The sequence below is a fragment of the Balaenoptera musculus genome, chromosome 9 (assembly GCF_009873245.2).
Source record: "Balaenoptera musculus isolate JJ_BM4_2016_0621 chromosome 9, mBalMus1.pri.v3, whole genome shotgun sequence".
NCBI classification, from domain to species: domain Eukaryota; kingdom Metazoa; phylum Chordata; class Mammalia; order Artiodactyla; family Balaenopteridae; genus Balaenoptera; species Balaenoptera musculus.
Genome location: NC_045793.1, coordinates 71,965,701 through 71,988,384, shown reverse-complemented (window position 1 = coordinate 71,988,384; position 22,684 = coordinate 71,965,701). Strand labels below are relative to the sequence as shown.

General features: G+C 38.1%; 1 protein-coding gene across 6 annotated transcripts in view; it reads left to right on the top strand.

Moving 5' to 3' along the window:
* The first annotated feature begins 8,349 nt into the window (after positions 1–8,349).
* The window catches only part of SNX13 (sorting nexin 13), a 143,883-nt gene continuing 129,548 nt past the window's right edge, over positions 8,350–22,684 (top strand). For 5 of the 6 annotated variants that reach the window (XM_036863039.1, XM_036863038.1, XM_036863037.1 and 2 more), the window contains exon 1: positions 8,352–8,609. Coding sequence is in view for 2 of the 6 variants with exons in the window: in XM_036863038.1 (XP_036718933.1) it covers positions 8,598–8,609 (12 nt within the window). In the remaining 4 variants the exon portion in view is untranslated. Of the gene's footprint in view, positions 8,610–22,684 lie in introns of all 6 variants that reach the window. The other variant, XM_036863040.1, reaches the window with a different exon arrangement.

The window sequence follows — 22,684 nt, the reverse complement described above, 5'->3', positions numbered from 1 at the left end:
TTTTCTGTTCCATTAACTTCCCTGGTTTTCTTTTCTGAGAAGAGTGGATGGAACAGGGTCTTCAATCCATCCGCCTCTCCCAGGAATCTTTAGGAGCCGTCTCTGTGTGCCTGTGTGTGTGTGTGTGTGTGTGTGTGTGTGTTTGTCTGTCTAATCTGTAACACCGAGGCGTGACTTTTAAAATGGTTCTCCTTAAAAAAATGTGGAACTACTGAGGATCTACTTAAGTAATATCACTTAAAACAGTGCCCTCATTTGCAGGGGGTGGGGAGGGTGCGAGGAGGGGGAGGATTTCTCAGGTTAGACACTTTCTACTGCCAGTAAGTAGAGTGAGAGAGGGTTTTAACACCGTAACAACAACCCAAGATAATAAAAGAATGTGTCACTTGGGCAAAGTCCGAAGATTTTCTTTTTTGGATCTGGTGGGCAGATTCTCCTGTGTGGTTCCTTCCATCTCAAGTCTCTATTATCTAGCGTAGCATCCAAGGTCACCTTGGAAGGTGGAAAGAGAGGAGGATTGCTACATGCCATTGAGCTAGTTACTGGACCCCACCTAGACAGGCAGGATTTGTAATCTCCCTCAATGCCCAGGAGGAAGATGAAATGACTAGGCCAAGGCAACATCATCATGCCACAGAATGATTTAGAGAGATATAATGAAATATCCCCTCTTTCCCAAAAGCCAGTGGCTCATAGATTAACAATTTACTTCTAAAGACAAAAAATGAAATTTGGAAGATGGAAACTCAATTACATTTTCCACAGCATAGAGTTTCAGTGTAACCAAAATTTCTGGCATAACCATAAAGTATAAACTTGATGAATTACCGAGAGACACAGCTTCAAACAAAAGTCCTTGCTTAAGAAATCAACAGTTTTTCACAGAGTACTACAGTACAATTAAGATGGTGATAATATAGAATTTAATTTCAAGTTAAGACAATTACATTTAAAAAATAATTCTGTAATTCTTACCTTAAGCTGAGGATAGCCAGAATGGCTTTTTTTTTTTTTAATGCAGTTTTAAGCATGAAAGTAAATATACCAAAGTAATATTTTGTTCAAATTTGCTTGCCTGTGATATTTCCCCTTTCAGTTTCCTGTCCTAAACAGTGCAAACAGTAATACATAAAAATGAAGAGCAAGATGCCTTGTATTTTAATTATACGATCATAAGATTTGAAAGGAAAGTCAGATCTCATCTATTTCTTATTCCCCTCCCCCCTTTGAGGCTAAATTATATCAGACAAAAATGCGAAGATGATAATCTCTTTGTACCTTCTAACCATTAGAGATTGAGTGATAACAGATGTTTCAATAAGAATTCCATAACCCTGTGATCTTTAAAAATTGAATAGTTAGCTCATTTAAGGTTTAGTGAATAAGGTAATGTGTAAACAAATGAGCAAATTCCATGATTCTATTAAAGGATACTCTGGTAAATAGCCAATCATATGCTTTTACCCAGAAGGCAGACATTTCACTTACAGAAACAAGTTAAAAAGAAAGGGGATTCCTTCATTCATCCTTCTGCCACTCCTACTGATAAAAACAAACATCTTCCATTCAAAGCAGAACAGTTAGCTCTCAGTTAGCAACAGAAAGTACACTTCCCCAGCAACAGGAAAACCCAAAAAGGACATCTATTTTTAAAGATAAAATGTGAAACCCTCAGCATTTTGCTGATTAAGTGAACAAGATAAATCCTATCTATCCAAATTAGGTGAATGTCCTATAGATTTCAAGAATAGTGTGATTTTAGATGCTTTTTATTTGATTATTTGCTTTGTTTTTTATACACCAGAACTCTTCTTGACATTTCTGCTGATTTCTCTGTTCATGGATATTTGCAGACATGGCCGTTATAAGGTAGGAGGTGTCTCATTTTAAGTGGAAAGGTGGTAATTCAAGGAGTTCATTACTACACGCCAAACAGTTCACAGCAGCCTCTGCTTGGTAGTAAGGTTTTTGAAAAAGGTGATGATGAATATGCTTGTTGAAGGAAAGTGATAGGAAAACTTGCTATCATAAGTACCACAGTTTTAAAATTGAAAGAAACCTTAGAGAGCATTTGATCTTGAGCCGCAGTGCATTGCCCAATGCTTCAAACAACTGACTGTATTCATGTACACAGTATATTAGTGTTAATCTAATTATATGTTTCGAGCTCTTAACTTTACAGAAAAAGACAGTGAAGCTCAAAAAATGATGAATTTTCACTTTCAAGGTTTAATCCTATTTAATAGCAAAGACAGGACCACAATGCAAATCTTCTCAGGCTTCCACTCTTCTCATTCCATGGCCAATATTATGGGGCATGTGTCTAATAACTCTTCCATTCAATTGTACGTACATCTATTACAGTTATTTTTGTTTTTTTAAATTTATTTTAATTTTTTAAAGTTCTTTTTTGATGTAGACCATTTTTAAAGTCCTTATTGAATTTGTTACAATATTGCTTCTGTTTTATGTTTTGTTTTTTTGGCTGTGAGGCACGTGGGATCTTAGCTCCCCAACCAGGAATTGAACCCGCACCCCCTGCATTGGAAGTCGAAGTCTTAACCACTGGACCTCCAGGGAAGTCCCTATTACAGTTATTTTTAAATTTAAAATTTTTATTGAAAACAGAAAGATTACCATATATGCAAGGGTGAAGGCAGTTCTCATTAACTTTATGCCAATTAACGTAATATGTAACCATTTAAAAACACTGGTGACTCAGAGCAATCTTTTTTTTTTTACCTTAGCTGTTAAGCTAGTAAAGTAGGAAGCAATATAATAGCAGTCTTTGATTTCACCCTTACTCTGTAAAAATGGAACTAGCTGAGGTAAGCCTTAAATAAGTGGACATACTAGGTTCTGTCTGTGAGTACTGATTCCTCTTCTCATTTCCTCCTTTGGCTGAAGGCAGAAACAGGAGGTCAAAGGCCAATCACTATTCTTATGATTCACAGAAGAAACTGGGGACAGGATCATTGAAAAATTTTAGTTTTTAAAGTTAACTGATTTAATATACTTGAAAATACAATATATACACACATATAATTCTGAATTATATAACTATACAGTGTATATATATACATACATGTATGTATATATGAATTTTTTCATTAAATATTGTTTCTACTACTAGTTGTGCAACTAGGACAAAAAACTTAACTCTCTGGGGCCCAATTTCTTCATTTGTAAAATGGGAATAATAACAGTTCCTATATTCTCGGGTTGTTGTGAAGCACTTAGAACAGAGCCTGGCACATGGTAAGAATTTAATATCAGGTATTACAGAGGATTATATATCTAATATATCTAATATTATATATGTATATAATATAGATTTATATATATTTATGATATCTCTATATCCGAGTGAGGTTTCTTCTATAAAATCATTAGTTGTTTGGGTCTGTACATAAAAATGTAAAAGTAATTTCACTATGAGTTTCTCTTTATGTTTTAGGGCTGTGAAACTATTCTGTATGATGTGACACTATGCGTTTGTCAGAAATCAGCACAAAGAGTGAAACTTAAGGTATGCAAATTTAAAAATTCAAATTATTTAGGAGGTTGGGGGAATCTCAAGAAAGAAAGTAGACTGCAACAAGAGAATCTAACTATATTACCAATATAAGAAATGACCTCACTGAAGAGGGTGGGAGGAAAGGTGCTGAACTAAGCAACTTTGGAAATGACTGAAGTTTGTAAGACTAAAGATAAAAGAAACTGCACCTAGACACTGTACTCTAGTTGACTTCACAAGGGGTTATGGGCTAACAATTCTGATACAGCTATACATGCATACTGAAATTGAACAAGTAAGTAAATGGATGGCTGATAGTAGGAATCAGGTTTCTCACTGTTGGAGTGAAAATTTACAGATAAGCCACGGAAGGAGGCTAGAATGATCCTTCTGGTAATGGGTTAGAGCTGTAGACATCACTATGAATTTGTGTTTAGTTTAATATAGGTACAGATGGTTCCATACAGAAGTATATATAGATAGGTGTATATATATAGATTAGTGTACATGCATATATTTCCTTGCTTTCTCAACTGCAAGGGCTGAAAAGAAAGGACACCAGCAGTAGCAAAGAACACATCTAGTTTTTAGATGCGTTCCTAGTTTCTAGTTTCTAGAAACCAAGAACAGATCTTGGTTTCTAATACCATTCTCCAGTAAAGGAACCAAAGTTCCTTAGAGAAATGGATGATTCTAGGACAGAAGTATGACGAGCCTGAAGTATCTTGTAGTATGAGAAATTAAGGAAGTACTCAAAAACAAAAACAAACAAAAAACCACTCCACATTGATGGGATTATACTAAAAGGACATAGGACAACTGAAAGAGCTCCCAGTGGCCAAAGCTGAGGCAATTTGAGCAACCAAATAAAATAGTATTGGATTTAACCCAAAGTATAAAATAAATATCTATGAGTACATACACATATAAAGAAATGATTGAATCAATAAAAAATGGAGAAGAGACAAGTCACCTATGCAAAATAATTTGAAATAATTTATGTAGATCTATACTCAAAGAGGAGGAGGTAACTGAGGTCAACATCAAGATCTTGTTGATAGCATGTATCCTTCATAGGTGATCCGGGGAATGTTACTAAACTCACGGCCTGGAGGGTAATAAGATCTACTGTGATGGTTTTTTTCAATTGTTCAATATATGTGAAATGCCTCCCACAGCACCTGGCCCATATATTGAAAAATAGTATTCAAAATTGAGAATTAACTGTTTGAAAAGTGCTAATTTTTAGGGTGTAAAAATATTTGTTTTAAAAACTATTGACTGGGGCTCTCAGTGATCTAGTAAAACCTCTGAAATACACTACAGACTCTACATATTTGTAATATGGTCCTTTCGATTGAGATCTTGGTACCATTGTGGACTTGTGAATATTATTATTTTATGGCTGCATCTGCTGTTAGCAAAACTTCATCTTATTACTGCTTCTCTCTTAGTCTTGAGTTGCCTCAGTATTTCCTCAAAAAATACTGTGTAAGAAAAAAGCACCTGCTGAGCTATTTGAAGCTAGACTTCAGAACACTCTTAATTAAATGCCTTGAAATTTCTGCTTTACTGCTGTCATACTACAGCTATAAGAAAGAATCAGGATATCCTGCTGCTGTCTGTTCTTAGAATGTGTCTTCTCTGTTGCCAATGCATTATTTTAATACTGATTCACTGGCTGTGATATTGGACCTTGTTAATGAATGTATGGTACTATTTAATGCTCAGTACAGGTGGTAGGTGACACTGATGACATTGCATTATGAAGAAACTGGAGTTAATAAAATGGCTTAAGAAACCAAAAGATTAAATGTGACAACTGTTTGATAGATACAATTTGCTTGGGAGATTGATGCTATACTTTTCCAGTTTCTCAAAAAGGATTATAGCCAACATGTGACAACCTGAATATGTAGATGAATTTTTTTTCTTTGCTTTAAAATTAAAAAATTAGGCAAATTGGATATCAGGAATTGTTGCTCGGAGGTTTGGAAATCACTGGCAGTGGCCTGTTTAAAAGCATCGCACACTTGCTTTTTGCCTCTGACCTCTTTTTGTCATCCTTTCCTGTGTTAATTAGACTGGACACTGCTGTTGAGGAATCAAACCTTTTGCAATAACAACCACAGATGTATCCTTATCGTGTGTTTCTTAAGATGGATAGTTTTGTTTTGTTTCAAATTTCTGATTGATAGCCAAAGAAAGGGGCATCTCAGGTCAGCCTGTCCCAGGTTTCCTCTGTTAACAACTGATAGGATGTTTTTAAGACCACGTGGAATGAAACTGCAATCTGTGCCAAATTAGATGCTTACTTTTTTTTTTGAAGCTAGCTGCTTCTATAAGCATTCTCTTTCCCAACTTCCATAAATCTCTGAAACGACATACCTTATTTACTTTGTTGCTTCCCTTGCTAGCAAATTAACTTTGACTCATGCCAAGGTATATACACATAAGAAAGCTTTTCTTCTAAACATATTTTATCTTTATTATCTCCCCATCCCATTATCACCATTGAAAATATCAGCAGTGATATAAGCTTAAGGGAAAGGCTCAGTTTACTATTCTGTCATAAACTTCTCTCTGGCATTCTAGTGACAGTAAAAGTAATTCTCCCATTAATTGCAAGATAAGAACACACAATGGTCAGTTGAAAAAAAAAACATTCTTTCAACACCAAGGATTTTGTTTTCATTTTTAATTAGGCCTTTTCCTTTTGGAGTCTTTTAGGAGGACACTGGGGGAGGGGCAACATTTTAAAAGGATGGTCAGAATAGACTTCCTTGAAAAAGGTGGTATTTGAGCAAAGATGGAACAGAAGTGAGAGATCTAGCCATGCGGGTACCTGGTGGAAAGATCCTTCCAGATAAATAGTCAGTGCAAAGGCCCCAGGGCTAGAGGATGCCTTGCTGTTATAGGAGCAGTGCTTAGCAGAAATGAGGTCAGAGAGGTGGATGTGGGGTGGGACTGGGGACGCTAGATAACATAAGGTTTTTTAGGTCACAGAAAGAACTCTGCTTGAGAAAACTTGGAGCTAATGATTTTGGCTTGTTCCTAGGTCTACGGACAAACTTCTAAAAGTTAAAAGCATAGCCATGTCATATTACAGGTTGGTACAAACCTCAAGTTGTGCCTACACTTAATTTATCACCTTTAAAATAAGTGAAAATGCCTTCCTTCTGGAATGGGAAAAACATGTGAAAAGAAAATTAAATACTCAGGCCAGATACCTAAATTACAGTTTTAATTTACTAGTTGGTATCTTAAATATTAATGAGCCTCCTCTGTTTTCTTATTTATAGGTTGGAACAGTTATCTTTTTCCAGGTTCCTTGTTGTCTCTAGTATCTCTTCATTTCCTTAATATCTTAGGCCAGAGAGTATTTTCCAATCTTATTTTCTATTCATGGCTATTCTGTCAATCCCTGTAACACATTTTATTCTGTTGCAGAGGTCAGAATTTTGCTGGCCCAGTAATATGAAAATTATGTATTAGATGTAGATTAAAACAACAGCAAAATTACTTTGCCTCACTTAGTTGAATTGAGTAAAATCAGGATTTATCTTGAATTTCTACCTGGCTACCTAAATGAATCATTCTCTTTCCTTGATGAGGACACAACAGAGGTAACACAAAGTTTCTAATGCCTTTACTTAATGTTTTGAGAATTTAAGAGTAATGTATTAGGTAAATTTCATTTTACACAATAGTACTATTGTTAAGGAAGGGGAAGGGGGGGAGTCCCGGTTAAGGGGAAGGAACTTCTTTCCTAAATGCCTCTGTATCCCCTTAAAAGAGGTGGAAGGATTCTGCGTGTCAAATTTGAAAATTTACTTGTCAATTTCCATGGAAACTGGTTTCTAACATACAACAGGGTAATTCACTTTGACAACAGGTTCAGGTAAATTACTTTCATTACAATTCAGGTAGAAGTGACTGCCTTCAGTTTCACACACTAACTCGCCTAGTGGCAGGTTCAGAACGGTGTCAGTAACAGGGGCTTCTATGCACCCTGCGTTCCAGAGTTCAGTCCCGTTTAAGTTAGGACTATTGACAATGACACGTGCTGAAATTTGCTCACCATGATACACACACACACACACACAACACACACGCACACACTGTATCAAGAAGCCAGTGAAGTTGTACAGCCCGCAGTTAAAAAGTAAAATTGGCTTTACATTTTTTAGAAGTCTCTTACGAAGAGCAAAACCAAGTCCTCATTGTTATACGGGTGCTGGCCAAACACCGAATCAGCGACAGTCTGCCACGACCGGGGTAAAGCTGATATGCCTGTATCACTTCTACTGCCTGTCAGGCACCCCAGTAGAGAACTCGCTGAGGACTGGTAAGGACAAAGGAAAGTTTCTGTCAAAGTTTAGAAGGAAAGAGGGACTGAGCAGGGAGCACTTTCAGATCACATTTAAGCCCCAGACAGTGGAGAAAGCCGAACAACCCCCTCCTGCTCTTGGGTCGCCGCGGGGCCGGAGATATGCGAGAAGGAAGTTTTTCTACTGGACATCTGCCGCCTTGTCCCCGAGACGCGCGAGGTCCGCAACGCCATCGGTCGAAGCCTCGGCCTCTGCCGGTCTCGCTGCACCCCAGGGCCGACCCACCCCGGCGTGCGGCGGAGGGTCAGCGGCCGGCGCGGACGCGCGCACCAACTCCCGGGCTGGCCCCGCGCTGGGGTCTCTTTGCCCTCCCAGCGGTCCCAAGTCGGCCTCTGCGCCCTGCCCCAGGGCCCTTGCAGCTGGCGCCGATTGGGTCTCCGGCCACCCGCCTCCACTTCCCCTCGCGCCGGCGCTATGGCGACGGTCACGAGACGCCGGCTGCCCCTGCGCCCGCCAATGGGAGCGCACGTCGCGGGGAGACGCGGACGTCGCTCTTCCAAGATGGCGGCGCGTCCGTCGCGAGCAGCCGGGCCGGGGGGAAGCCAACGAAGCCGAGTAAAGCCGCCGCCCGGGAGAGGACTGAAGGCGCTGTTGCCGCCGTTGGCGGCGGCTCAGGCGGTTTTCGCTGCTGCTTCGGCTGTTGCCATGCGGCGAGGCTAGGGAGGAGCTCACTTCCCCGGGGTGTAATAATGTTAACAGAGGTAAGCGGCGACGGCGGCCAGTGTTTACCTGTGAAATGGGGAAGGGGCCGGCGCCGGCCGGTCGGATAACATTATTTCCGCCGCCTGCGGGCCCGACCCTTGGTAGCGGGCCCCGGGGCCCGAGCAGAGCAGGGACCCTACAAGTTCCCCCCTGAAGAGGAGCAGTGCTGACTCAACAGTCCCGCCACCTCCGGCTGCCTGTGCCTCTTTCGCAGTTGCCACTTGCCCGTCGCCCCTGGCACTGGTCTCCCTCCTGCCGTCGCTGCCTCCTAACTGGCCGCTCCCTTCGTGGCGTCTCCTTACACGCTGGTCTGTGGCAGCGTCGGTCTCTCTGCGTTGCTGCTGGTTCCTGTTCCCCCCCGGTTTGCCCGAGGTCTCTCTCTTCGCGGGCCCCTGGCCTCCAGGGCCCTCCACCTCCAAGCTCGGTCAGCATCCTGGGTTTGTCACTCGGCCAGAGCGGTTTGTTTCCCACCCCCTACCTTGACTGTTTCGTGAAGAGGACCTCTTTTTCTCAGGGGGATACTTAGATAGCCCAGTTACATCACCTCCCTCTCCCACACCCTGTCACCTTTCGCTGAAATCGTAGGAATCAGAAAGTTGAGTTTAGCATCTGTCCTCTTGATTTGCTTAAGACTTCCTTGGTACTCCCAGTGGAACAGTTTTTTCCCTTGGTCCTGAAATGGAAGTAGGGCAACTATGACTAGCCAATCAATTTCCCTTTTCTAGTGCTTGATGACCATTGCAAAAAGCAGACTTTTTGAAGAAGTAGAGTTTGCCTTTACTAGCAGTACTTTAAGGGGAAGAACGAAATTGATGTAACTAGGTACTTGACCTAAGTTAACACAGTTATGTGTTGTGGTATATGCTAGTGTGGGGGTCATTGAAGATAAATTCTGAAGCTTGTGGATTTGAGGAAATATCTTAGAAGCTATACTCACTTTAAGTCCTGTGAAGATTCCAATGTCAGCTGTCAGGGACTAGTTTGGGCGTCTTTGTGGGCTGAACTAAGGATAGCAAACAATTTTAATGGGCAATGGGAAGTATTCCTACTTGGGCTAACGAGGAAATAAAAATGTTTGTAGATGAGTGGCTTTTGTTGTGTGAAAATGTGATAATAAAGGACTTGCCTTTCCAGCCTTACTAACTCTGAGGAACTTCATACTTTGGTATTTGTACTTAATAATCTGCACACAGCCTGGTGTAGGATGGGCCTGGTAAATACTTATTGGTTGAGTTTTAACTCATGAACTACTTATTTCTAGTCGTTTGTAGTTCACTTTATATTTCTGAATTCCACAGATTTTTTTTTTCATTCCTGTAGTTAATTTTATTCACAGAGATTATGGTATATCATAAGCTCTGTTGTCATTAGCAGTATTAGGTTAAAAAAAAAAAAGACAAGTAGCAGAAGTTCTATTTTTACCTTTAGTGTGATATTTTGTTGGGAATAATTAGCCTTATAATAAATTTTCAGTGGTGTTGCTAATGTACACTATTTTACGAGATAATCTTTTGGTTAAATTTGGCTTAGATTAGCAGCCTTTGAAGAGTTGTAATGCTTTCACATGAACTCAGTGCCTGCTAGTAAAATGAGAGTCTTGATTTGGAAAGGCTGAACTTTCTAAGCTTCTGTATTTTATTTTTTATTTTATTTTTTGGCTGTGCCACGCGGCTTGTGGGATGTCAATTCCCTGACCAGGGATTGAACCTGGGCCACGGCAGTGAAAGCTGCGGAATCCTAACCACTAGGCCACCAGGGAACTCCCTGAAGCTTCTGTATTTTAAAATAATTTTCATCTTTCAGTGAAATATTTTAAACAGTAAGTCAATGATAGTAGTTAGATGTGCTTTAGTGCTATGTGTGTGTGTGTGTGTGTGTGTGTGCTGTGCGTAGCTTTTAAGTGGAAGAGCCAGGGTTCCAACCTGGGCAGTCTCTGCTGAGTTTATCGTTAACCACTACACTGGATTACCTCTCCAAAGTAAGGCCCACATTAAATGGTACTTGGATCTTATCTATGGTTGTGAGTAGTCATTTTATAGATGAGAAAACTGAAGCCCAGAGACTTGTCCAAGGCCAAACAATTATTAGTAGCAAAGGTAAAACTAGAATCCCATCTCTTGACTCTCAGTATAGAACTCTGACCATTTTGCTCTCTATGAGTAGTTTTCGGCTCTCTTGAGAGATTTTATTTAATTAATTAATTTATTTTAATTTATTTTTCTTTTATTTATTTATTTTTGGCTGCATTGGGTCTTTGTTGCTCTGTGCAGGCTTTCTCTAGTTGTGGAGAGCGGGGGCTACTCTTTGTTGTGGTGCGCAGGCTTCTCATTGTGGTGGCTTCTGTTGCGGAGCACGGGCTCTAGGGTGCAGGCTCAGTAGTTCTGGCACATGGGCTCAGTAGTTGTGGCTCGCGGGCTCTAGAGCGCAGGCTCAGCAGTTGTGGCGCACGGGCTTAGTTGCTCCGTGGCATGTGGGATCTTCCCGGACCAGGGCTTGAACCCGTGTCCCCTTGCATTGGCAGGCGGATTCTTAACCACTGCGCCACCAGGGAAGCCCCACCCACTCTTTTTTTAGATAGGAGTGAACTTCCATATATCAGACTTAAGGTATAGGATGTTTACCTGAGAATTTGTTTCAATTAATCTGAATTTTCACAACATTCAAATATAATGAAATATTTATTTTAGTGAATTTTCATTACACACACTTTAAAAAGCTACTGGGGTTATTATTTCTGAGTATGTATTATTACAGAGAACTAAAGGTATAGAAGGTGTAGGAAAATACGCTGAATTTGCACCACTGCTGTGGCATACTCTAGAGGTTGTCTGTGCATAAAAACCAGTTTCCAGCCTGTTGACACTTGTGCTTTTAAAAATAGTGAATAAAAATCGTACTTATTTAAACTTAGTAGTTGTGTGGGTTGTGTGTAAATGTGGAGCATTAGTAATAGTTACATAAAAATTGTTTGTAGTTGTGCTAAGTTATTTCCATCCAGATTTATTGATTTTTTAATATATTAACACTAATTCTTGATTTTGTGATTAACAAATATGATACAGATGAGTAAGGCATAAACTGCTGCACTTTTAGAGGTCCCAGATTAATAATTAAGGGAGTAAAATTTTGTGGTTCAAATAAATTTGGAAGATTTGCCTAAAGGAAGTTAAAAAAGGACTTCTTATAGCTTTTGATAGGTGATTTGCTGTCAAAGAATGTGTTAGAATTTGTGTCAAATTGCATAGAGACTGTGATGGTTAATTTTATGTGTCAACTTGATTGGCCTTGGGGTGCCACATTAAACATTATTTCTGGGTACCGCCGTGATGGTGCCGCTGGTTGAGGATAAGATTAGGATTTGAATTGGTGGACTTGTTAAAGTAGATTGCTCTCCCCAGTGTGGGTGGGCACCATCCAATCTGTTGAGGGCCTGAGTAGAACAACAGGAAGAAGGAATTTGCCCCTTTTTTCTGCATCACTGTTTGAGCTGGGACATTTCATTTCATCTTCTCCTGCCCTTGGACTGGGATTTATACCATCAGCTCCCCTGATTCTCAGGCCTTTGGATTGAATTACACCACTGGCTTTCCTGGCTCTCCAGCTTGCAGACAGCAGATGGTGGGACTTCTCAGCTTCCATAATCTTGTGAGCCAGTCCCTCATAATAAATCTCCTTAAAAAAATTTCCTATTGGTTCTGTTTCTCTGGATAACCCTGACAAATACAGATACTTACAGAGTTTCTTGTATTTCGCTTTGGGAAATCCTGAGATGTGATGAGTTGCGCATTAAGGGAGAGTCTTTGGACTTTCAGAGCTCTTTTTAAAGACACACACGCACACACTCTTGCCCATAGTAAGTGCTTAAGAAAAAATTATGACTTGATTTTGTTGATTAATACATTAGTTAAGAGAAATACTCTTGGGGTGGGTTACTCCTTAAATGACATGAGCTATTTCTTTAATTATTAATTAATGACATTATAAAGGCTACTAACCAGAACAAGAAGCATAGGCCCATTGCTATTCAAAGGATGTTAAGGGGCTTCCCTGGTGGCGCAGTGGTTGAGAGTCTGCCTGCCAATGCAGGGGACACGGGTTCGAGCCCTGGTCTGGGAAGATCCCACGTGCCGCGGAGCAGCTGGGCCCGTGAGCCACAACTACTGAGCCTGCGCGTCTGGAGCCTGTGCTCCGCAACAAGAGAGGCCGCGATAGTGAGAGGCCCGCGCACCGCGATGAAGAGTGGCCCCCGCTTGCCGCAACTGGAGAAAGCCCTCGCACAGAAACGAAGACCCAACACAGCCATAAATAAATAAATAAACAAATAGTTTAAAAAAAAAAAAGTAAAAGTCAAAGGATGTTAAGAGGTGAGAAAGAGATTTTATAAGGGAAGTAGAAGGACATTACTGTCTAGAATGAGGCTGGCTTGCCACTCTACATACAACAACTTTTGACAAACCAAGTTGAATATTGCCAACCATGTCTCAAGAATTCTAAAGGGCCTTTGTTTTATTCTTCCCCCATTGATTCCAGATTTTCAGAGAGCTTATAAATAAACTATATTTATTTAGTATTTATTTTCATTATATTTTTTTATTCTAGCACGCATATACCGTCTTTCATCACTTCTGATTTTCAACTAGCTAGCTGGTTGATAGAATTGCAAACAAAAGCAAATGTGTGATTTTTTAGTTAAACTCTACAACTTTATATTAGATAAATGTAGGTCTTCCATTTGGGATTTCAGAATATTAAAATAGAGGTTTTAGATGTCCATAACCATCCTTGGGAGTCCTAGGTAGGGAGATACTAGTGTTCACATGGTTTGTTCCAAAGTTTGTTGACCAGCGTTTCATAGAAATTGATAAAAGTTTCTTAACTAGTCCACTGTGTTTAAAAGTTTTGCCTTAATTGCTACAAGTTTATAAAATTACTTTTATTTATTTGAGGAAATATGGAATTAAAGTACAGACGTTTGTAGTTTTAAAGATACAAGGCATTGGTTTGTGAATCATAAGGCCACTGCAAAGTGTATGGGTTTACATTTCTGTGTGTAGTAACTACCAGCACATGTATAGACATTTGCAGATTATAAAGGGTGCTTTATCTCTTAATTTAATCACGTTGTTAGATGTGCTCATGCTTATGTTTAGTGTCATTTCTAGTTTAACTGTGGAATAAAGAGTATTGTCTAGAGTAAAGAGAGAAAAAAAGGGTATGAGAGGATGTTTGAAGTAGATCGTTTTAGGTGGATCAAGTAAGCTCTGTTAGCTGAGTAATAATGGAAAAGGAGGGAGCATGAGCTTCTGGAAGAGGAAGAAAACAGGTTCTATCATGGTTAAGAGTTTCCAATGCTGGCTACTCACTAATTAGCCATTTGGTGGCAAAGCTAAGTGACTTTATGGCATTCCTGAGTGAGGTTCTCAGGGTATGGTTTTTCAAATTGTGTTTTGAAATTTTGCAGTTTCACAGACCATCAAGTGCTCCCTCAATTGATGGAACTCTAACATTGACTTTCTATTTCTGAGTCAAGTTTAATTTTCATATTACAATGCCTTATATATTTGTGAGGAGAGGGAACTTTGAATTAAAGCAAGTGGACAGCTCTGTTTTATCATGATAAAAAATGGTTAAAACTTGAGTAATAGGTTGAAGTCATGGTGCTGCATACTTTGTCTATCAACTACCACAATAGTGAGGCTACACAAATATGACCTATATGTTAGGCATTCTAAGGGTGAGTCTTAACTTCACCACTTATTTTATGATGTGACATTGGGGAAGTTGTTTGAACTTTCTGAGCCTTAGTTTCCTTCTTTGTGAAGTTGGGATAATAATAGCACCTTCCTAGCTACTCTCACATTGTTATGAAGATCAAATAAAATGATAGAGAGTAAAATTCTTCGTAAACTGTCAGTCATTATACAAATATTAGTGGTTAATACATCAGTTTTGTTCTCTATATGTCTTGCACTAATATGAATTCAGGTTCTAGGCTCCATCTAGCTTTATTGCTCACTAGCTTCTCAGTGGATCCCAGGAGAAAGAGGGTGTCCCCTGGCCATTGGTGCAGTTACAGGGAGGCAGGGACTAGACTAAAAGAAGGGAAAGGAAAAAAAATAGACTGAGAGCATGTCTTGCCGAGTAATAATAAGGATAGTTTCTTGTGTGGTTGGTAAATTGATTCCAGAGAATATTTGAAAGGGCAGTTCCAAAAAATATTTTGAAAAAGGTTACTTATTTGAGGGTTAGTAGTCATTTGTGTATACATAGTGTGAAATATTTGTCGGAAAAGAAATACTTTATTTTTAATCAACCCTGGTAAATTGTTAAAATCCTGGTAGATTCTTAAGAAATAAATTAATAAGTTCTTAACTCTAATTGTTTAATACAATTTTTATAAGGCTTTGGTTGTAACTTGTACTGCTGGAGATTAAGTTTTGTGGATCACTTTGTTCACCAAACATAAATACCCCTACTCTGTGGTAGGCACATGCTAAGTTCTGGTGCTGCAGTTGTGTCTGACCTGAAACCTGCCCTCAGAAAATTCACTATCAGAGCTAACTGGTGCCAGTTTGGCCATCACTCAGCTGAAGCTTTGAGGTCTTTTGTCAGAATAAAACAAATTATGTAATTAAAAGGTGAAAAATTAAGAGGAATAAAAGGTTGGAGAATGTAATTAAAAGGTAATTACTTGCATTTGCTTTATAACTCCAGGTAAAACTACCAGTTTGGATGAGATGGCAGCTCTAAAATGAGCTTCTTCTTACAACTGAAGAGTCAGCCCATTTCTACTGTCTCTATTTGCTCCAAGCTAATTCACAGTGAGAAGTGGAAAAAAAAAAAAAAAAAAAAAGAGAACAGAGGAGCAAAAAAAAAAAAAAGTGAATTTGTCTTTTGTTTTGTTTTTATGAAAAGACTCTTTATATCTCCTTAAGAGGTCTACCAGATTTTACTGAAAGACATAGCTGAATTCCATTACCTTGGTAAAAGTAATACTTGGTCCCTACCCCCGTATACCACATAGTCGTGTAAACTCCTGAATGTGCGCCTTACCATTGTATTCCCAGTGCCTGGAACAGAGCTTAACGCTTAGTCCTCACTAAATATCTGTCAAATAAAAGAATGTTGAATATTCCTTCCAGCAAAATGAAAGTAAAATTGAAAAATTACTAAGACAAAAATGGTCTTTGATAAATTTAAACTATGTCATTAATTACCCTTCAAGGATTGGTTATTATCTCTGTCCATTAGCATTTTTAAAATAGTACACTGCGGTTGAATGTTTTGTTTGGGATCACAAAACACTCACACAAAAGTTAGACAAAAAAAAAAGGTGAACATTAAGCATTTAGTTAGAATGTAATTCTGTTTTAATTTTTCCTACAGAGAAGAATCTGATTAGATTGATGTTATTTTCATGTAACAAATCATAAATGCAAGAACAACTTGGATTTTATTTTGTGTTTCTTACTACTTACTTTTTATGATTTCATTTGTATTCCTGAACTAGATAAACCTAAAGCTTTGTTTATAATAGTACAGTAATGCAGATTTTTGTGGTGCTTTGTTGAGTGTTTCGTGTTTGTATGACCTTTAATGTTGTCTCGAAGTTTGCAAGTAAGAGTAAAAATTTAGTCATGAATATCAAAAAGTTGGAAATTTGGGGGGTACATTTTCTAGGAGGGCAGCTGCTACCACGATCTCTTACCTAAAATACCTCTCAATGTCACTCTTAGAGCATTGTTAGATCATTTCACCCATCTATAATTCCATTGTATATTCAGAAATAATATGTACCAGAAAAGTTCAATAAAATAATTCTGCAACTGGTTTAATGATCTTTCAGTTAATGCCAGAGGCTCATACACAATCAACTGGAATAATTCACCATTGTTAGATTACTGCACTGTTTTCTCCAATTTCCTGAGGGACCTTTTAATTCTGATGCAGCTGTGAAATTCCTAAGGTGAATCCTGTTTTGCTTTTGACCTTAGCCCTGCATTATTGGAGAGTCCTTGAATGTTACTCCATTTAAACCTGAATTGGTTTTGCTCTTGGAACCCTGGAGCTATCTTTAGCCTGGTTGTGGTTTGGCAGGTGAGCGAGTCTGTGATTCTTTGTATTGTGACATCTTTTATTTTCAGGCCAGAGTTGTGTGACAACAGGACATGTATGGAGAATGGCTCTTGGATTCACGATCATTTGAGGCTTGGAAGTTATAAAACTGAAGTTGTACAGTTTTAATGGAAGAGTTAAGTCTGAAATAAAATTTCACCTCAGTTATTACATAGATTTTGGGAAATAATGGTCTGATTTTAAGATACTATGATATTATGTGTTATCTAATGTTTCTCCAAGTCATAATATTGTACTTTAGAATTTGTTCTTGATTTCTTTTCCTGAGATTATTTGAGGTGGCATTTTTTTCTTCCTCAGAACTTTCCTCAGGGTGTTTAATCAGATCACAACTGTTAATATAACTAAGCTACTTTAACGTCCAGTGTTAATTACTAACATCAGATGCTTTTCTTGAGTACTACCTAAGTGTTCAACACTCAAACCGTTGCAATAGTCTAATCCTGGTAAGAGTTAGCAGAATAAGAGGAAGAGGTCTAGAGGGAGGTTGGTGACAACTTGAAAGGTGGAACACAACAAAGGTACAGAAAAAGAAACTGAAATAATGGACTTTACAAATAGTGGGTGTGTTGATTATATAAAAATTTTAGAAAAATCAATTAGGCTTAAGAATATTCTATAATTTATAAAAATATATTTTTTGAATGAGAAAGCTCTTCCAGTTAATGTCTGATAGCTCAGAATATTCAATCAAACAATAGGCACTAATGCAAAATTTATAGAACTACAGAAGTTAATGGGATTGCCTTGTACTGGGACTCAAGAGTGTTAATCATCTCTCTCTCTCTCTCTTCTCTCTCTCTCTCTCTCTCTCTTCTCTCTCTCTCTCTCTCTCTCTCCCCCCCACCCCGCCACATATATATCTTCTAATCACAAATTGGACATTCTTAGTTTCTGAAGAAGAGTGTATGCTTTTGGTTAAGAGTGGCAGTTGGTGTCAGATTATTTGGATTTGAATCTGTTTTGTCACTTCAGAATATTTTGACCTTAGAAAGTTATTAACCTTTTTGAGTCTCAGTTTTCTCATCAGATGTGTAACTTTTAAATTAATGATACCCCATAGGGTTGTTCTAAGTATTAAGTGAAATAACATGTTAAGTACTGCACACAGTATTTCCCACAATAAAACTCAAGAAATAACTAGATTTTAATTATTATTTCCTCAGAAGTAAATAACAAGTGGTTTATTTTTTATAACTTAGAATGTGTTTGAAGTTGTTTTTTGTATTCTGTCTTTGTTTTATTGAGGAAGTTTAAAAATGTCAAATTAAACAAAATAATCCCCTTTGATGCAGATGATCTAATGCTTCCCTTTCTCAGTTTTTATTAACTTTCTAATTTATGTATTGCACTAAGAGCTAGATCTAGACTAAATATCAGGAGGAAATCAAGAGAGGTGACATTGTATACTGTGGTCATAACTAGAACTTTTGACCGACCAATAATTTCTTCTGCCCACTAAAGCTTTTACCATAGATGAAGTGAAAGGGAAAAGTTGTAGTATAATCTCGTATTATGCTTTAAAAAATGCCAGTGTTGTGTAGTTTTCTGCTACGGGAAGTACTAAGGTTCTTGTCAATTTGATAAAGTTTTAGGTAAAGTAGCTCAGAATTTATTTAAGCTTTTCTCCTTATTTAAGCTTTTGTTCCTTTTATAGGGAATAGAAAGATGAGGAATGTTAAAATCCTTTGTTTAAAAAAATTATGTAGTTAGCTTGATTGGTATTAGTATACTGTGTAGGTTAAGAAAAAGACTTAGGCTAAGTTATTACAAATAAGATTTGTACTTATACATCTAAATATGGGTATTAAGAATGTAAATTCAGTTCCTTTATTCACAGCTGCTTATCTGCATTCATGTAATAGTACAATAAATTGTTATATTCAAAGCGTGGAGTGTTCATGTGGTAATAACATTTTACTTAGCTGAAGATTATGCCACCTTTGTGGGTGAATCTGTGTCTGTCTCTATTTTCCTTACTATACTTATTTTTTCCCCCTTGTCGCTGTTGCTTTGTGAATGTGTTGATTTTTTCCCTCACCTCTTTTATTATTCTCCTCTATGTCTGTAGGCGTGCTTGCTTTCTCAGTTTTTTCCCCTAACCTTCACCCTTTTCTTCCCCCCTCCAGCAAATAAAACAGGCCACAATAATTTAACTTTTATTTTTTAAGTTATACTCCACTTAATGGGTTTAAAAATACTTTCCATTGCTTAAAAATTTAAAAGGCGAATGTATACAACAGTTTATATATATTTTTAGATAATACAGTTCAGTATAATTTCATTTTGTGATTGTATACCTCTTGTCTTAATTTATCTTCATTAAAAAGCCTCATAATCTCTGAGTTAACAGAGAACAATGTTGAGCTTTATTTTTTATTGTGAATTAAGAGCATCTTGTAGTACTTTCAGGGTCCTTGTTTTGATGTGGCGTTGTTACTGTACAGCCTTCAGGAACGTGAAGGAAATTTGTCTGAACCTGTACCAACACTAGAATATACCTTGAAAGTTATCTGAATACTAATACCTACAAAATCTACACCAGATTCTTAAGGGGTACCAAGGACTAAGATATTAGTGTCAGTTTAGTTACTTCAGGTTTTTCTGATAAATTGAATTTTTAAATCTTAATAAATCACTTTTATTTGATTCCTTAGATCTGTGTGCAGAATTTTGCCCATCCCCTCCACATCCTTTTTTTTAAAAAAGTCTACTTGAGAGTCAGTGTAAAATAATGGTTCAGGACATGCTTGAATTTTATTTTTTTTATTTTAAAAATTTATTTAATTTATTTATTTTTGGCTGTGTTGGGTTTTCGTTGCTGCGCGTGGGCTTTCTCTAGTTGTGGCGAGCGGGGGCTGCTCTTCGTTGCGGTGCGCGGGTTTCTCATTGCGGTGGCTTCTCTTGTTGTGGAGCATGGGCTCTAGGCGCGTGGGCTTAAGTAGCTGTGGCACTTGGGCTCAGTAGTTGTGGCGCATGGGCTTAGTTGCTCCATGGCATGTGGGATCTTCCCAGACCAGGGCTTGAACCCATGTTCCCTGCAGTGGCAGGCAGACTCTTAATCACTGTGCCACCAGGGAAGCCCCATGCTTAAATTTTAAACCAAGTTCAGTTCATGGTCCACTTCTATGACTTAGCTGTTTCCTCATCTATAGAATAGAGTTAGTAATATAACTTATGTCATAGAGTTGTGAGAATTAGAAATCTATGTAAAGTGGTTAGCAAAGCACTAAGCAGTTAATACTAAGCACTTAATACGTCATGGCTCCTACTGTTTCAGAGGATGCTCCTTTTCATAAGAAGAAAGGGAGAGGTAGGAGATTGGTGACAGTTCAGTGTTAGGCTGTGCTTTGAACATTTAACTCTGTTTACTGTAGTTTCCCCTTGGATTATATATTATGGGGAAAAGCAGAAGTTGAATTGTCAATACTGGGACTATTATTCTTGTATTGTTACAGTCTTATATGAATGAGGTGAAGGGGGGGCCACTTATGAATATGGCCTGTTTTATCTTGCATTGCACTAGTTAACTGCCGTAGTAAAAGTTTTGTGTACTATAGTGGAGAACACTTTGGTAAATGACAGTCTTCTAATGTATAAACTAAATTCATTCTTTCTGATTCACTTTTGTAAAAGGAGCTTAAGGTGAATTGCTGTGTGACTGAGTTTATTTTTCGGTATGAGGTAATGATAGAGAATGGCGTTGGTGTTTGAAGATCTTTTTTTTTTTTAATTAATTTATTTTTGGCTGCATTGGGTCTTCGTTGTTGCACGCAGGCTTTCTCTAGTTGCAAAGAGTGGGGGCTGCTCTTAGCTGTGGTGTGCGGGCTTCTCATTTCGGTGGCTTCTCTTGTTGCGGAGCATGGGCTCTAGGCGCGCGGGCTTCAGTAGCTGTGGCACGTGGGCTCAGTAGTTGTGGCTCGTGGGCTGTAGAGCGCAGGTTCAGTAGTTGTGGCACACAGGCTTAGTTGCTCCGTGGCATGTGAGTTCTTCCTGGACCAGGGCTTGAACCCGTGTCCCCTGCATTGGCAGGCGGATTCTTAACTACTGCACCACCAGGGAAGCCCCTGAAGATCTTTATGTACTTACTGTAATGTGGCTCAAACAGAGTGGGTAGGCTGTAGACAAATTATTGGGTTAGAAATGCCAAGTGCAATACTGTATTATATCAAAATAATACATGTTATTTTAGTAGTGTTAAAGTGACACAATCTAAAGAGAACAAGATATTTATGGAACAGGAGGAAAATTATTGAGAAACCTGGGCATTCAAGATTTTAATTTCCTTTTGATGTTTTCTTTCTGGCCTTGAAAAATGTAGTGGAATAAAGCTCCCTTCCTCACTAAAATATTCCTGTAGTAGTTTCAAGAAATGTAATGAATTAGAACTCTGTTATTCAGAAAAAGAGCTTTTTAAAGGAATGATTTAAATGTAATTTAAAAAATCATTTTTTGTTGTTAAATGTCTTAGAAGAAATACAATTTTTAGTGTGTTTAATTATTTCTAAGAATATGATTAAAATTACTAACAACATAATTTTCAACCTTTTTAAAATTCTCACAAACTGTTGGTGGAAATCTAGTTTTTTTTTCTTTATCCATATACATTGACCTAGGTACAGGAGTAGCATAACCTGTGAGAGATGATGTCAGTTTAATTCAAAGACTTGTTTCTGTTTGTTTGAGCCTCAGATAGGTTATATAGGGGTCTCCTTTCTTTGTGCAGGCATTTACAACTAATTATTTTTCCATTTCAAATGAAGATAGCTTTCCTGGCAAGTAGTTTTTAAAATGATTCATGCTTATAAAAATTTGAAACAAAGTATAATGAAAAAACATTAATTGCTCCTAATTTCATCCAGAGCAACCGCGATTAATATTTCTGTCTTCAGTTCTTGGGAAATAATGGTCTGTGTTATATTTGTACACTTTTTTTTTTTTAATAGATTTGTTTTCATTTGGGGTATAGAATAATTGAGTTCTATTTATTTATTTATTTATGGCTGTGTTGGGTCTTCGTTTCTGTGCGAGGGTTTTCTCTAGTTGTGGCAAGCGGGGGCCACTCTTCATCTCAGTGCGCAGGCCTCTCACTATCGCGGCCTCTCTTGTTGCAGAGCACAGGCTCCAGACGTGCAGGCTCAGTAATTGTGGCCCACGGGCCCAGTTGCTCCGTGGCATGTGGGATATTCCCAGACCAGGGCTCGAACCTGTGTCCCCTGCATTGGCAGGCAGATTCTCAACCACTGTGCCACCAGGGAAGCCCCCTGTACACTTTTTTAAAAAGTGGGATCATGTATACAAATACATTTGCAACCTCCTATCTTAGTATAAATTTACAGAACAATTTTATCTAAGAATATTCAAGTAAAAATTATAAGTAAAATAGACTAATGTTACATTATACATTAAAGGAAGACTGCTACAATTGAGATTCATTGCAGATATGCAAAGATGGCTCATTATTTAGAAATATATTATTATAACTCATTATTAGTCAGTGGAGGAAAAAATCCTAAGTATTATAGGAAATGCCCAGAAGGCAGCATTTAAATTCCGCTTTATTCCTTATTAAATATATTTAATAAAATAGAAATAGATGAATACTATATTAAAAATTGTATTCAGTGTATATGCGTTAGCATACAATATTTGTTTTTCTCTTTCTGACTTACTTCACTCTGTATGATAGACTCTGAGTCCATCCAACTCACTACAAATAACTCAGTTTCATTTCTTTTTATGGGTGAATAATATTCCGTTGTATATATGTGCCACATCTTCTTTATCCATTTATCTGTTGATGGACATTTACGTTGCTTCCATGTCCTGGCTAAGTAAATAGTGCTACAATGAACCTAGTGGCAGGGCGGGAATAAAGACGTAGACATAGAGAATGGACTTGAGGACATGGGGAGGGAGAAGGGTAAACTGGGACGAA